This window comes from Phaethon aethereus (assembly GCF_964289735.1).
Source record: "Phaethon aethereus genome assembly, contig: HAP1_SCAFFOLD_563, whole genome shotgun sequence".
NCBI lineage: Eukaryota > Metazoa > Chordata > Aves > Phaethontiformes > Phaethontidae > Phaethon > Phaethon aethereus.
The window spans coordinates 1-15,860 of NW_028113779.1; the positions used below are offsets into that span (position 1 = coordinate 1).

General features: G+C 64.0%; 2 protein-coding genes across 2 annotated transcripts; one reads left to right on the forward strand and one right to left on the reverse strand.

Annotated features, from left to right (window-relative positions):
* Positions 1 to 75: 75 nt before the first annotated feature.
* Positions 76 to 4,734, forward strand: VWCE (von Willebrand factor C and EGF domains; the record flags this gene model as incomplete). Its single annotated transcript, XM_082016094.1, has 17 exons — positions 76 to 204; positions 291 to 407; positions 486 to 602; positions 803 to 952; positions 1,050 to 1,369; positions 1,449 to 1,542; positions 1,608 to 1,690; positions 1,877 to 1,964; positions 2,107 to 2,192; positions 2,370 to 2,487; positions 2,846 to 2,931; positions 3,123 to 3,219; positions 3,399 to 3,481; positions 3,660 to 3,750; positions 3,841 to 3,923; positions 4,072 to 4,162; positions 4,325 to 4,734. Coding segments are annotated over 17 exons (2,228 nt in total), but the record flags the coding sequence as incomplete, so codon positions are not given.
* A 1,232-nt stretch (positions 4,735 to 5,966) lies between these two features.
* PGA5 (pepsinogen A5) lies at positions 5,967 to 8,875 on the reverse strand (the record flags this gene model as incomplete). The annotated part of the gene is made up of 9 exons (XM_082016091.1): positions 5,967 to 6,116; positions 6,205 to 6,297; positions 6,455 to 6,593; positions 6,712 to 6,828; positions 7,049 to 7,248; positions 7,346 to 7,464; positions 7,701 to 7,818; positions 8,398 to 8,545; positions 8,820 to 8,875. 9 exons carry the CDS (start codon positions 8,873 to 8,875, stop codon positions 5,967 to 5,969), a joined length of 1,140 nt encoding a protein of 379 aa, XP_081872217.1.
* Positions 8,876 to 15,860: the final 6,985 nt, after the last annotated feature.

Consider the following 15,860-nt stretch of genomic DNA (forward strand, 5'->3'; position numbering starts at 1 on the left):
GCAGGGCTGGGGTGGGAGGGTGGGTGGGCGCTGGGGCGGCATCGGTGCCCCGTGGACCCCCTCTTCATCTTTCAGAGCCGGCGGGGACGTGCGGGGAGTACGGCTGCGACCTCTCCTGTAACCACGGCGGGTGCCAGGAGGTGGCCCGCGTCTGCCCCCTCGGCTTCTCCATGGTGGAGACAGCCAATGGCGTCCGCTGCACCGGTGAGCCGGGATGGGGAGGTCGCGGTGGGACGAGGGGTCCCGGTGGCGGTGGCCCCCCACCTCCAGCTGTCCCCTCTCGCCCCCAGACATCGACGAGTGCCTGAGCGCCGCTTGCGAGGGTCTCTGCGTCAACACCGAGGGCGGCTTCGTCTGCGAGTGCGGCCCCGGCATGCAGCTCTCCGCCGACCGCCACAGCTGCCAGGGTGCGCGGGGGCCGGGGGGCCGGGGGGGGCACGGCGCGGCCCAGCCGGGGCTGCCAACCCTCAGCCTCTGCCCCCCAGATACAGACGAGTGCCTGGCCACGCCGTGCCAGCACCGCTGCAAGAACAGCATCGGCAGCTACCGCTGCTCCTGCCGGCCCGGCTACCACCTCCACGGGAACCGGCACTCCTGCGTGGGTGAGCGCTGCGCCCCGGCCCCCTCCTCCCGCTCTGCGCCGCGCCGCCCAGGGCACGGAGGCGGCCGTCGAGCCCCTCGGCACGGCGCTGCCGCCTCGCCCTCGTCCTTGCAGGGGCCATGCCGGAGCGGATGGCTCCGGGCACCGGGCTCTCCCCTGAGCCCATTTCCGCGGCGCGGCACCTCCTGCCCGGGCACTGACCGGCCCCGCCATGTCCCCCAGATGTCAACGAGTGCCGGCGGCCGGGAGAGCGCCGAGCCTGCCAGCACTCCTGCCACAACACGCCGGGCAGCTACCTCTGCTCCTGCCGCCCCGGGTACCGGCTCAGCGGCGACAGGGTCTCCTGCGAAGGTATCCGGCTCCTTCTGCGGGCGAGGGCCGGGGAGCGCGGCGGGAGGCCCCCCGCTCCCTGCCCTGCCTCAGGTGACGCCTGTTCCTTCCTTCCTAGGCTATCCCAAATCCATCCTGGCCCCGTCGCCCATCCTGCAGTCCCTGCAGCATCCACCCACCCTCGTCCTGCTCCCTCCCGGCTCTGGGGGACCCCTCCCCAGGGGCTCCCCCTCGCCCCACCTCCCTGCCGCAGCTCCCGGTACCCAACTCCCTTCCTCCTCTCCCGCCCCGGCGTCCCCAGCCACCCAGCCACCCCCGCGGGCGGCGGGAGGCCCCGGTACCTCCGCCCCATCGGCCCCTCACTGCTGGTACCGGGGGGCCCCCCGGGAGCCCGGCGCTCGCTGGACGGAGCCGGGGTGCCGGAGCTGCTCCTGCCAGGTACGCGCCGCGTCCTCCCCAGGCCTCCCCCCGCCACCCCAGCCCACCGCGGGGCTGAGCCGGCGCGCGCCCTTCGCAGGGGGGACGAGTGCTGTGCCAGGCCGTCAGCTGCCCCGTGGCCTGCTCCCACCCACTGCCCGCCCCGGCGGGGGGCTGCTGCCCCAGCTGCGCAGGTGAGCCCCGGCCCCCCCCGGCCCCGCCGCCCGGGGCGGCACCCCCTGACCCGCCTGCCTTGCAGGCTGCCTGCACGAGGGGGTGGCCCGGGCCGAGGGCGACGTCTTCTCCCCGTCCGACGGGAACTGCACCGTCTGCGTCTGCCTGGTGAGCCCACGCCGCCCCGGGGCGGGCGGGGGCCGGGAGCGGCCCCCCGCGGCCCCGCTCGGCCCGGGGATGCCCGGCGGCGGGAGGGAGGAGAGGGACGCGCCGGGGCGGACGACGCCCGTGGCGGGGGAAGGGGCGCGTCGCCCCTCGGCTGCCCCCGCGACAGCCCCGCGCTCTCCTCCGCAGGCGGGTAACGTCTCCTGCATCTCCCCCGAGTGCCCCCCGGGCCCCTGCCCCGGCGCCTCGCCGGCTGACTGCTGCTCCTGCCAGCCAGGTGGGTCTCCCGGGACCCCTGGGGCGCGCGGGGAGCTCCGGACTCTGCTGGGGAGGGGGGTTCGGGGTGCGGGTGTCCGGCAGGAGCCGCGCTTCGCGCCCAGACCCCAGCCCCGGCCCCGCTGCCTCTCTCCTCCCTAAAGCAAAGTGCAGTTTTCGGGGCCGCACGTACGCCCATGGCGCCCGGTTCAGCCTGGACGGGGACGACTGCACCACCTGCGTCTGCCGGGTAGGTCCCGGGGGGCTGGGGGTCCCCCGGGCCGTGGGTCCCCAGGGATGCTCCAGGGCTCCCCCGCACCACCCTGCTCGGGGGGATCCAGCCTTCGGTCGGGGCTGAGGCGGGACGGTGGGCAGGGGGCTGGGTCCGGCGGCGGGGCCAGCGGGTGACATGTCCCCGTGTCCCCAGGGCGGCGAGGTGGAGTGCTCCTTCGCCCCTTGCCCCGCGCTGGACTGCCCGCAGCACCAGCGGCACCTGGGCCCCGGGCAGTGCTGCTTCACCTGCCGGGACCCCCCGGTCCCCGCCGGTGAGCCCGCGCCGGGGGGCACCTGGGGACGGGCAGGGCGGGACGGGGGGGGACAGCGAGGACAGGGTGCGGGGGTGAGGCGGGTGGGAGGTGGGGGACCCTTGGGGGTGGGGAGTACCTGGGTACAGGGGCAGCGAGGGTGGGACGCAGGGGACACCTGGGGAGGGCGGGGGGAAGTGGGGGAGCTGGATATGGGGGTGCACGGGGACCGGCAGGGCGCGGGGGGGGGGGGGGCCTGCATATCCGTGGGGTTTGGAGGTGGGGAGCGGGCGCGGGACGGGAACCGCACACGTGCGTCAGGAGGGTGATGGGCTGGGGGTGCCCCCCCCCCCTCCCGCCCCTCCGTGTGTCCCCCCAGGCTGCTTCGTGGATGACAACGGGGTGGAGTTTCCCGTCGGACAGATCTGGTCTCCGGGCGATCCCTGTGAGTTATGCATCTGCCAGGTGAATGAGACCCTGCTCGGCTTCACTGCTGCTACCTGCCCCCGCCCCGGCGCACGGCTCCCGGCCCCTCCCTCCCCCGGGACGCCGGGCGGCTCGTGGCCCCCGGCCCCGCCGGCTCCCCGGCCTCGTGGGCTTTAAACCCCACGGTTTGGGGCGGCCCGAGGTCTCTGTCAAGTGCTTCTCCGCTGCAGGCAGACGGCTCGGTCAGCTGCAAGCGGACGGACTGCGTGGAGACCTGTCCCTACCCCATCCGCATCCCCGGGCAGTGCTGCCCCGACTGCTCGGCAGGTGACACGAGGGACACGGCCGCTTGTCGCGGGGCTCGCTGGCTCCACCGCGTCCCCTCCGCATCCCCTGCCCGCAGTCCCGGGCAGGACCAGAGCCGGCAAGCCTGAGCTTAAGCAGAGGGTCCCCCGGGGGTCCCCGAGCCACCTGGGGGCCCACGAGTGCCCCTCTCCTCCCCGCAGGCTGCACCTACATGGGAAGGATCTTCTACAACAACGAGACCTTCCCCTCCGTCCTGGATCCTTGTCTCAGCTGCATCTGCCTGGTGAGGGCTGCGCCGGGGACCGCGAGATGTTTTCAGCTCCTGCCCCGGGGCTGAGCCTCAGTTTTTTCCTCCGTTGCAGGAAAAAGCTCCCGGCCGTTTCGGGGCTGCCCCCTTTCCCCCAGCCCACCCCGGCGGGCTCTAATGCCCGGCCCTCGCGCGTCTCTCCCGTCTCTCGCAGCTGGGCTCGGTGGCCTGCTCGCCCGTGGACTGTGCCATCTTCTGCACCTACCCCTTCCACCCTGAGGGCGAGTGCTGCCCCGTCTGTAAGGGTAGGATCCGGGGCGGGGGGGAGCGGGGGACCCCGACCCCCGGCCGGTGAGCCCCCCGGCACGCGCTGAGGGCTGCCGCACCCCCCGCAGACTGCAACTACCAGGGCAGGAAGGTGGTAAACGGCCAGACCTTCACCCCCGAGGGCCAGCCCTGCACCCGCTGCACCTGCCAGGTGAGCCATGGCCGTGGGGTGCCTGTCCCTGTGGGGTGCCCGTGCCCGTGGGGTGCCCGTGCCCGTGGGGTGCCCGTGGTGGTGGTGGAGGAGACCGGGGAGGGGATGGCGGGGATGCCTCACCCCCACCTTCACCCCCGGCTGCCAGCTCGGGGAGGTGAGCTGCGAGAAGAGGCTGTGCCCCCGCTCCTGCGCAGAGCTCGCCGCGCTGCCCGCCGCCTGCTGCCCGCCCTGCCAAGGTAACGGGGGTGCCCGGCTCCGGGATGCCGGCAGCAGGGGCCGGCGCGGGACCCCCTGCCCTGCGGGACGCGGCCGTGCCGTGGCACCCCAGGGTGGTTGGGTGCCACCGGCGCAGGCTGGGGGGTCGCGGCGGGTGCTAACCTAAAGCATCTCTCTGTCAGCCACAGGCGTCCGGCTCCCGCCGCAGAGCAGCGACCTGTCCCTGTCCCCTTCCCGTGGTGACTCACCCACCGGCACCCGGCACCCCAGCCCCCCGGCATCCACCCGGCCCTCCCACCACCGCCTGGCCCAGCTCCTGCTCCCCAACACAGCCCCCCTCGGCCCCTCTCCAGGGAGCGCGGGGGCTGCGGAGCCCCCTCCCACCACACTGAGCCCCCCCGGTCACCCAGCGACAGCCGCTCTGCCCCCCAGCAGCCCCGCTGAGGCCGCGGCCCCCCCAGCTCCCGCGGGCGGCCCCAGCTCAAGCCCCGAGGCTCAGGGAGCCCCCGGGGACACGGACCCCTCTGCCGTGGCACCGGCCAGCGGGGAGAGCCCCGGCGGGCACGTGGCTCCCTAGGGCCCAGGTGCCACGCGTGCCTGGCGCAGCGTGAGTGGGAGGAGGATGAAGAGGAGGAGAAGGATGAAGGAGAAGAGGAGGAAGGGGTCTGCAGCACCAGCAGGCCTGGCCCACCAGGCCCCCGGGGGGGTGGGTGGCTGGGGAGGGGGTGCCAAGCAGATGGGGTGGGCAAGAGCATCCCTGCTCCCACGGGTGCATCCCCACTCCCACGGGTGCGTGGGCACTGCCTCTCTCTCAGGCAGAGGCTGCGCGGTCCCCACCCGCCCCGGGGTGCCGGGGTCCCCCAGCCCCTCGCTGCCCCACTGAGGCAGGACCGTGGGGCAGGACCAGCACCCCCGGCACGCCCCCTCCCCGCCTCTCTGGGTGCAGGATGTGGGGCTGGGAGACGCTCCTGGCCGGGCTGGGGTGCCCCGAGCCAGCCCCCAAACTGCAGCATGCACCCCTGGGGTGGGCGCTGTCCCCTGGCGTGGGGAGGGGGCGAGCTGCCCTCCGTACCACCAATAAAGTCACCCTGGTATTTATGCCCCGTCCCCCTCCTCCTGCTTGCGCCCGCCGGCATGCTGAACCCAGCCCTGGGGCTTTCCCTCGGGCAGGATTCGGGGTGAGCGGCGAGGGCCGTGCCGGAGGCGCTCAGCCCCCGCGTGGGGTTTGGGGACGGGAGGGATGTCCCCTGCCCCAGCGGCAGCGGTGTGGCTGGGGACTTCCTCGCAGCCGGCGGGGGGCTCTTGCGCGAGGGAGTGGGGGGTGTCTGGGGGTCAGCACCAGATTTTGGCCGCTCCCGGTTGAGATTTTCCAGGGGTTTCACCCGAGCAAAGTGCCCGGTCCTGGGAAAAGGTTGCAAGGTGCCGTGGCCGGTGCTGCCCTTGCAAAAGGGCTCTGCCCCAGGGAGACGGTGAAAGGACAGGTCCACGGCCCCCGGGAGCGTCGCGGGCGTTTATCCGGGCAGCGTTTGGCAAGGAGAGGTGGCGACGAGCGGCACAGAGCACCCCCAGCACCAGCACGGGACCCGGCGCCGCGGCTGTTTGCGCGGCCGCGGGGCCGAGGGCGCTGTCAGGGTGCGGGCAGGGGGTAGCACCCCACCCTCCCACCCACCCACCCCCCGTGTCCCTGCCCAGCGGCGCGGCGGCAGCGCCGAGCCAGCCCTTGAGAGAGAGAGACAGGACAGGGGAGCTTCTTCACGGCTTTATTGTGCTCGGCGGCCATGGGGACACGAGCGCTGGGCGAGGGCTGGCCCCGCGGAGACGCGCTCAGGGCAGCAGGGACAGCCCCACCATGTTGTTGGCTCTGTTGAAGATCACGTAGTACTGGCGGATGAAGACATCACCCAGGATCCAGAGCTCGCCCGACGGGGTGGGGACGTTCATGCTTTGGAAGCCGAGGCTGCAGTACCCGCTGATCTGCAGCCAAGGACATGGGGGATGGTGGTTACCGGCTGCCGGGCCCCCCCAGACCCCCCCGGTCCCCTCCTCAGCTCAGGATGCTCACCTCTGTCACGTAGGCGCTGGGCGGCAGCGAGAAGGCTTTGCCGTTGATGTGGAAGACGATGTCGGGCAGGCTGCTGACGGCACTGCAGCTGATCTGGGGGGGACATGGTGGCAGGTGGGGGTCAGTGGTCACCCCAAGAGGAACCATGTGCCCCAGGAAGCGATGGGGAGCAGCCCTGGGGTCCAGCTGGGCACCCCACAGAGCCCCGAAGGTCCTCCCCAAAGCCCTGCGCGCTCCCCCGGGACCTCACCCCGCCGTTGGAGCTGGCGCCGAGCGTGCTCAGGATGGCGTTGAGGGCTTTGCCGGGCATGGCCACCAGCGAGGTGCCCGTGTCCACGATGGCCTGGCAGCCGGAGGAGCAGGCGACGGGCATCCCATTGACGGAGACACTGGGGAGAGGGGTACAGGGTGAGCCTCCTGGGTGCGGGATGAGGGGCTGCACCCCCCAAAACCCCAGCTGGCGGGCAAGGGGGGGGCCACCGAGCCCGAGGGCTGCGCCAGGACTACCTGTCCATGGTGATCTGCCAGTAGGTTTCGGCAGAGAGGGGGATCCAGGAGATGCCGTTGGTGGTGTAGGATGGGTCGATGGCACCAAAGAGGACAAAGCTGCCGCTGTGCCCATCCCTGCAAGGGGGGAGCCGTCAGGCGGGGGTCTCACCACCACCACCCCCCTGCTGGCAGTGCCGTCCTCCTCCGCCAGTGCCGATGCCGGCAGCTGTGAGCCATGTCACCCAGGAGCCACGGGGCGTCACGCCACCGGGGAAGAGTGCCGGCGCCAGCCCCGTTGGCAGAGAAATGGGAGAAAACACTCGGCAAGGGCTGGGCGACTCCGGCCAGGGCTTACTTGCTCAGGTAGACGGAGAAGAGGTCCTTGGCCACGAGGTCTTCCGTCATCATGTTGTCAAAAACAGGGGTGGCTCCGGAGGAGGCAATGCTGGGGAAAGCCAGCCCCAGGATGCCATCGAAGGGGGTGTAGTCGAAGAAGTTGCCGGGCTCGGTCTCAGACAGCCCAAAGATCTGGTTGAGGACCTTGATGCCTGCGACCTGGTCAGGGAGATGGGGAGAGGGGCTTGGTTTGGACAGGCAGCGCCCCGGTGTCCCCGCTCCCACGGGATGGGGGGGCTGGTGCACCCCGCCTTACGGTGACGGTGTCGTAGCCCAGGATGCCGGTCATGCTGCCAGTGCCGTAGGCGATGTAGAGGCTGTCGTTGGTGCTGACAAAGGTGGAGGAGTCTGCTGGGTTGAAGCGGTTGTGGTTGCCTGCGGGTACGGGAGGGAGACGGTCACAGTCTGTCCTGCCCTCAGGGATCAAGGATGACTCTCCAGTGCCTCCCCCATTGCCCAAAGTCCCTTGGGAGAGACAGGGCAGAGCCGTCCTCGGCTCCCAGCCCTCCCAGGGGGTCCCAGAGCCAGGCAGGGCAGGGGGCTGGCCAAGCCCGAGGCTTCCCCTGCCTTCACCCCTTGCCCGGCCGGCCGTGGGGCTGCTGGACACCTACGGCAGGCTGGGCTGGAGCAGTACACCGAGGGCACCCAAAGGTTGGAGGAGCCAGTGTCAAAGATAACGGTGAACTCCTGGCCTGGGGTACCGATGGAGATGGTGCCGAAGTACTCATTCTGTCAAAGCGGGATGGGTAAGGGATTAGTGGGATGGGTAAAGATTTAATGGGATGGGTAAGGGGCTAGCAGGATGGGTAAGGGGCTAGCAGGATGGGTAAGGAGTTAATAGGATGGGTAAGGGGCTAGCGGCTCAGGTGAGGGGTTGGGGGGATGGATAAGGGGCTCACTGGATGGGTAAGGGGCTAGTGGCTCAGGTGAGGAGTTGGGGGGATGGATAAGGGGCTCACTGGATGGGTAAGGGGCTAGCGGCTCAGGTGAGGGGTTGGGGGGATGGATAAGGGGCTCGCTGGATGGGTAAGGGGCTAGTGGCTCAGGTGAGGAGTTGGGGGGATGGATAAGGGGCTCGCTGGATGGATAAGGGGCTAGTGGCTCAGGTGAGGGGTTGGGGGGATGGGTAAGGGGCTAGTGGCTCAGGTGAGGGGTTGGGGGGATGGATAAGGGGCTCGCTGGATGGGTAAGGGGCTAGTGGCTCAGGTGAGGGGTTGGGGGGATGGATAAGGGGCTCGCTGGATGGGTAAGGGGCTAGTGGGACAGGCGAAAGGCCAGTGGCCCCGGGAGCTGCCCCGCCATGCTCACGTCCAGGTAGTTCTGCAGGGGCTCGGCGGCGAAGCGGTGGGGGAAGTATTTGGCAGCCAGGTTGTAGGGGTGCTGCTCCAGGTAGCGCTCCAGCAAGCCGTGCTCCTGCAGGGACTGCCGCAGGGACTTCGCCTTCCTCAGGGGCACCCTGGGGCGCGGGGGAGAGGGGAGCCGGGCCGTCACCGGGAGCCGGGCAGGGACGTGCCTCGGGGGGCGGCGGGTACCCCCTCGTGTGGGAGCCGGGGGCTGTCCTCGCTGTGGGGAGCCTCGGCCACGGCAATGGCTGGGGGGGGGCTGCAGGTTGTCCCCCCATCCCCTCTGCTCAGCTAGCAGTCGCCCCGCTTGCCTTCCCCCGGTGTGCGTGCTGGGGGTCCTCCGGGACCGCGCTGCCTGCGGGGGCACCCCGAGACCCCGGTACTTACCTGGTGACGAGGCACTGGGCCAGGGCCACCAAGCCGAGGAGCAGGAGCAACTTCATGGTAGCTGCTGACTGCCAGCGACTGAGGCGAAGAGGTACACCGAATGTGCCACCAGCCCACGCCGGGCTCCTTATATCCCGACCAGGCTTGTTTGGCCAGCGTCCCCGATAAGAAAGGCAAACAGCCCCTGGGGGAGTTATCGCAATGTCCTTAAGGGAGACGGAGGGGGGAATGTCAAGGTGAGGGCTCTGCACCTCCGCTGAGGGCGAACGCCGCGGCGGGGGCACGGGGATGCTTGCGGCAGGCTGGGGCTGGGAGAGAAGCACCCTCCAGTGACGCTGCGTCCCGGGGTGGGGGACACCAGGGGACAGGGACGGGGCTGGCGAGGGGGACACGGGGTTGGCAGTGGCCATTTCGGGGCATTTCCCCCCACTCCGTCTGACTACCCGGGCATTACGCAAGCCAACATCACCGCTGCGGCCGAGGAACCGCAGCGTAAATCCCGCGCCGTTAGATAAAAGCGCTTAATTTCCAGTTGGGTTTTAGCTGGCTGGGGCAGCCACCGCCACCGCGGGGGATGACATCTTCCCCAACGCCAGCGCAGCTGCGGTACGAAGGGTCCTGGGGCTCCTCAGGACCGTCCTTGCCCCGCCGCGAAGAGCAAAGTTTCTGCCTGCAGGGGTTTGTCAGCGTGGAGCCGGCACGGGAGCACCGGTCCTTCGGGGTCCCCTGGTTCCCCCGGCCCCTTGCTGGAGGGTTTCATCCTGGGGGTTGCAGCCTCATGCCCCTCTTGCAGCGGCGTCCCTCGGGGGGCTGGGGACAGCTGGTGGCCCCTCGCAGCCGCCCTGAGCGCCCCGAGCTGCCTCAGGGTGCCCACCCGTGGGCGGCAGCCGAGCCCCGGCTTTGGCACGCGCCTGGGCTGCGGCTGCCGTAACCCTGCAGCACAGCCGGGGGTCTGCACAAGGACCCTCACCACCCACCAGTGTCAGGGGCTTGGTAACGGCACTGGGCTGAATTTGCTTTGTCTTGCACCGACATCCTGCGGGCTTTATCCATTACGGACGGCAGCTCCCGGCAGCTCAGCGCATCCTCGTCCGCCTGCCCCGGGGCTCCGGGCAGGGAGGGCGGAAGACCCCGGGCTGGGGTCAGCTTGGGCAGAGTGTGGTGGAGGAGCTGCGCTGCTGGGGTCCGGCTTAGAATGATAGATCATAGAAGGGTTTGGGTTGGAAGGGACCTTAAACATCACCTAGTCCAGCCCCCTGCCCTGGGCAGGGACGCCTTCCACTAGACCAGGTTGCTCCAAGTCCCATCCAACCGGGCCTTCCAATGATGGACCATCCACAGCTCTCCGGGCAACCTCTTCCAGTGTCCTCACAGTCAAGAATTTCTTCCTAACATCTAGTCTAAATCTACCCTCTTTCAGTTTAAAACCATTACCTGAGAAAGAGCCCCTCCCCATCTCTCCTGCAGCCCCCCTTTACGTACTGGGGGGCTGAAATAGGGTCTCCCCGGAGCCTTCTCCAGGCTGAAGGACCCCAAATCTCTCAGCCCAGCCTCATGGGGAGGAAGTGCCTTCATCATCTTCGTGGCCCTCTGCTAGACCTACTCAAACACGTCCATGTCTTTCTCACGCTGGGACTTCATCCACCTCCCTCTGTCCCAGGGCTGCCTGTGGAATAGGGACCAGCTAGGGGGGTGAAACTGGGACCAGCTGGGGGGAAAGACCAGCTCAGGTTGAACGATGCCAAGGTCACCCCGGGCTGGGCTGCGTCAGAGGTGCCCGGCGCTGGACCAGGCATCCCAGCCTCCGTCACAGCAGCACGTGAGGGAGAGATGTGGCTGCTGGCACGGTCACCTTGTCCTGCGCTGGGGCGAAAACAAAGCCAGACCTTGTGCCAATGAGCTGAGGACCAGCCTGCCTGGAGGCACCACACGGGCCCGAGCTGGCTTCCCTCCCTCCGTACCAGTTTCAAACCATCCCTGAAAAATAAAAAAGAATTGAGGAGAGATGCTAAATTGCACCGAGGAAATGAAATGAGGAAGAACCTGGTAGGATCTGATGGGCGATGTTGGGAGAAAAGGGATGAAACGTCTCACTCTCCCTGAGGAAAAGAGAAGATGCGATGTGTTCAGTTTGGGGGTGGCGGTCGGGAAAGGAGAAGGTCTTGGCTGACCCCCAAAATGGAAAGTCTGGACCCTGCAGGAGGTCACAGCCTGAAAACCCTGCCTTGGCACCGTGTCCCCCACCGGCCTCGTGAGCCAGTCTGTGCCTGCAGGTAGCTGTAAACTGCAAAGAAAAGCAGAGATTAAACGAGAGCATCTACTTTACACTTCGCTCGCCCGGCCCCGCGCCAGGCAGCCGCGCGTTTGGATGAACACAGATACTCAGATACAGAGATAATATGGATTTTCTCCGACGCTCCGGGTGTCTGCACACAAGGAGGAGGCAAAGCCTCTTCCTCCGCAGCCCACAGAGGCTTTCGTGGCTGGGACGGGGGGCTCGGGGTGATTTGCCCCCACTGCTGCAGATATTTAGGAACAGCTGCTGCAAATCCCGTTAGTATATAAAGGAGATTCAGAGCTGGTTCACCCGGCTCTTGCTTCATCGTCCCGTGCTTGAGAGCCCTTTGCAAGCATCCTTGCACCTCAGTGCTGGTGGCAGGCAGAGCCTGGCCCCTCAACTGGAGGTCCCAGTGATGCCAGGGTGGAATTTCCTCTCTTTGTGGGAAATATGTCAGCCAGGAGAGTCGTTGAGCAGAATATATCTGCTCAGGGTGGGGTGATGCAGGGGTGAGCTGCTCCGCGGTGTCCTTCTGCACCGACGCTCATCTTGCGGCGATTTTGGTACCGAGCGGAGAAATCTGAGAAACGCAAAGCTGGAGGGCAGTAACGTTTCAGGTGCTAAATTCTTCCTTTGGAACAAGTTAGTGAGTTGGGCTTCAGGGACCGAAGTCTGGACTCGCTGTCACACCTCACTTCGACCTGGTCTCATTTGCTTTTGGGGCTGCGAAGTTTTGCTTTTGTTTTGAGGGTTTTTTTTTGCCAGAACATTAGAGGAAATGAAAATGACGATTTTTTCAAGAGCTGTTTATCAATTTAATTTTTTTTTTCCCCAAACATTCAGATACAACATAAACCTCTCTGGGCACAGAAGGCAGGGACTAACCTGTGCACTCACAGCACTCCTCTTTCTGGGCAAAGAGGGTGTTTGGGGTGAATGCTTTGCTTGTGTTTAAAAAACAAACTGGAAAAGCCTGGTGCTCAGGACCAGTGTTTCAGTGAAATGTAACTTGTTTGGTAATGTTAAGGAAATATAAACCGTTTTATTCTGTTACTCAGTGGCCCTGGCAGCAATGGGTTTGCCAGCAAGTAAAGCTCCACTGCCCAGAGCGGCAAACGGACCAGGGAAGCTGCAGCAGCCGAACGCCGGCTCCGTTTGGGTAAAAAGGTACGTCCCGTGTTTGTGGTCTGATGCACGTGCCTCTAGGTGAGCTGACCTCTTCTGAACACCCCAAACTGCATCCCAAATTCGGGGGTTGTATCATGTAATGAAGGCTCAAAGCAATTTTCCAGCCTTTTACTGCAGACCCCTTACTGCACGCAATTGCCGCGCAAACAGAGCTCCGCGTGCAAAGCTGAAATCTCCCAGGATGGGCATTTTGATTTTTTGTTTTCTCAATGGACAGAAATAATTTGTCAGATTATGAGAAGTTTTAGGATGAGCTCATTCTTCTGTCAATAGATCCCATTACCAGGAGCCAACGAAAAACTGTGTGTGGTCAGACAGGCATTGATTTTTGGAGGCATCATTATACACAGAACGAAGAAGTTGTGGAATTCAGCACCGGAAAAAACTCAGAACAAATATTTAGCACCATTCAAGTCAAGAACGAAAGAAAGGGGGGAGGATGGCAAATAATCGCTTTTAGGGTGCGAAATGACTTTCCGATAGAGCTACGGAGACGCTTTCTGAGATGAGAAACCCTGAAGAGCATCTGCTGAGTAGAGGGAAGGTTTAACGCCGGTCAGCCCACCCTGGGCACTGCGCAGCTCGCGACACCGCCTTGGCATCGCGGTGGAAGAAGGAGTGGACTCCAGAGGTAAGGGTCCTCTCCCTCCCTCCAGGACCCGGCTCTTGGCCCTCATCTCCCCAGGGCAGGTCCACTGCCTGGCGGGACAGCCGGATTTCAGCCCTCTCCTGCGGCGCCCAGCTTCCCCGTCCTGGTGACAGCGTGACTCCGTGGCTGCACCTCTTCCCCGAGCCCTTTCCACCCGAGCTCCCTTCAGTCTGTATTATTCTGGTTTTCAGAGCCCTTTGGGGAACCCTTGGAGTTTGGAGGCAGACGCGGTGTGACCCATCTATCGCTTAACACCCTTCCAGCCTCGTGCCCTGGGAGGGGAGGGGGAAATCAGCAGCACCAACAGCCTGGTGGGTTCATCGTCTTGGTAAAGACGTGGCTGGCTCCGGAGGCAGCGGTGCTGGGGCGGCCAGGCTCGGGATGCCATCGAAGGGGGTGTAGCACAAAAAGGAGCTGGGCTCAGGCCAAGGGTCTGGTTGCTGACCTGGGTGTTTCCAACCTTGGTAGGGAAATGGAAAGAACAACACAGGTTGGAGACTGGAAAAATCTGCCTTTTGACCCCAAAGAGTGCAGGGAACCCTGAGGAAACTCAAAACCAAGCTGCGAAGAGCTGGAAACACAACCCTGCTGCATTCCCACCGCGGCAGAGAAGGCGGCGGAGGGGAGGGCAGGGAGCAGGCAGTGCCTGCGGCACACGGTGGGACGTGATGGGCAGAGGGTTGGGTGCCCGGGTTTGGTGCCCAGGTTGGGTGCCCGGGTTGGGTGGCAGAGGGTGGCCGCTCTGTTGTAGCTCTGCTTGGCAGCAGAGGGCACCAAACGATGGGGAGATCCCCACCGTCTTCTCCAAAAGTAGATGAAGACCAGCTGGAAGGCTGGATCTGGAGGCTTTTTGTTCTGGTTTGCCTGCTCCTGACGCAGCTGTGGCTAGGTTGGGATTTCTGATCAACACAATCCCCGAAGAGTAATGCTTGTGTCCAGCAAAATGTAAGTTTTTAACGTCTGTTGTTCCAATGTCCAAGTAAGGCTGGATACAACTCCCTGCGTGCAGGGGCTCTACCTGGGCTCACGGTGAGCTTGGGCTACGCAGAAACATTAAATGACTCATGTGGAGCACGAAAATAAAGCATCTGACACGACCAGATGGGCTGGTTGGTGGGTGGAGGACAGCTGGTGGCTGAAGTGGTTGTGGTTGACTGCAAAGGCAGAAGAGTTGGGTGATGACCTTGACCCTGCAGAGAAGGGCAGAAGCTGAGGCGGTGCAGGGCTGGTGACAGGAACGTTTTATGCCTTGCTGCTTCCAGTGATTGGCAGCAATTCGTGTGTGAAGAGACAGTCCCTCTAAAGGCTACATGAGATGTACTGGAGGCAACTCAGAGGATTCCCTGAGCAATCTAGGTCATGAACAACAGGAGATGGGCACCTCCAAAACCTCTACGATGGGCCCCGAGTGGGGACTGCCTTCACTTCATCTGTGCAGGCTTGAAAAGCTCAGCCTGAAAAAAAAAAAATCACCTTATTGAGATATACTTTATCTTAGTAACAGCAGATTAAGGAAGCAAACTTGTTTTCCAGTCCCTGTTCCTGATCTTTCCTCTCCTTTCCGTAAAGGCGTTACCGTACATCACACACTTGCTTTTAACAGAACCGTCAGGTGAAAGGCACAAAGGTAGAGAGGAGGGAGGTCTGGTTTGAGGCTCCCGAGGTGTCAAACTCCTACGATTTGATGTAAGAACATTTGATTAAGTCATCAAGGAAGCCCCCAGAGATGCAGGCTGATCCTTGCTGAGCTGCTGCAGGGTGGACTTTTGCTGGGGGAGGACCTCTGGGTGGTCAGGCCAGCTCTTTCTACCTGCTGTGGGTGATCCTGGCCGGTGACTAACACCTTTGGCGGCCTTGGTCTGTGGTTGCTAAATCAGTGAACGTTAGTCTCTGACTGGGCTGCCTAGATAGCAGCCGGACCACGGGGACCACAAAGCTTCCTAGTCGTACAAGTGCAGAAAGGGAACTGGTTTGATTGCGGCTCGCTTGCGTGAGAAGCAAGCGGCAGCAAGCTGACAGACGGCCAGGGCTACGTCTGTGACACGGCGCTGAGAAGAGCTGAGCAAAACGGTGCTTTCTGATAAACTCCTCATTAAAAGATGGGTGGGATTCTGAGAAAGGCTATTCTGTCGTCTGAATCCTTCCCCCGTCGAGGAACACAGGTAACATTGTCTTGAAAACAAACAGCATCACATTAAAAGAAAAAAGAACAGCACTATCAATGTGCGTTTTTTTCCTTCTGTTGGGAAACGCTCCAAATTTCATTCAGCTCCTGGGCTCAGAAGGAACGTTCGACCAAAACCACAAATGAACTTGGCCAGATAATGAAGAAAAGGTGAAATCTGACAAAGGATCACGATTGCTGAGGCCAACTCCTTTGCACATGAGGGTGGTTTTTTTTTAACCTTTGGCTGATTGTGTGTTAATTTGCCCTCTAGTCTTAGATTGCTACCTTCCACTTGGGAGCCCAAGGAGCTGCAAACAACATTAGCTGCACTAACAAGGTTCTGAATCGATAGCAGAATCTGTGGAACATTTCCATTTCACTCCAAAACACTTTCTGTATTACAGCTTCCTTTCCTCAGCGTAATTAAGACTTCAAACTGATCTAAGCTGCTTCAGAGGCTGGCTCTGTAGCCGAATGCTCCTTACCAAAAACGTTTTCCTCCTTTCTCCCAGCTGCGTCCTAGGCCGCAAGTGCCCTATCGATCCAGAACAGCTCAGCTGGTGCGCACACTCGAAATAGGGGTACTTGGTGTAATTTGAACGCTTAGCCATTTTCAGTCACTTGCGCTCACGGTGCGTATTGGATATCGGCCTTTGTGCCTTTGAGTCTTTCACCTAAGAAAGTAACTGTGTGATGCACCAGAATGATCAGCTGAAACCACCTCTTACACAAATTAAGGATGTTAATAAACAGATAACA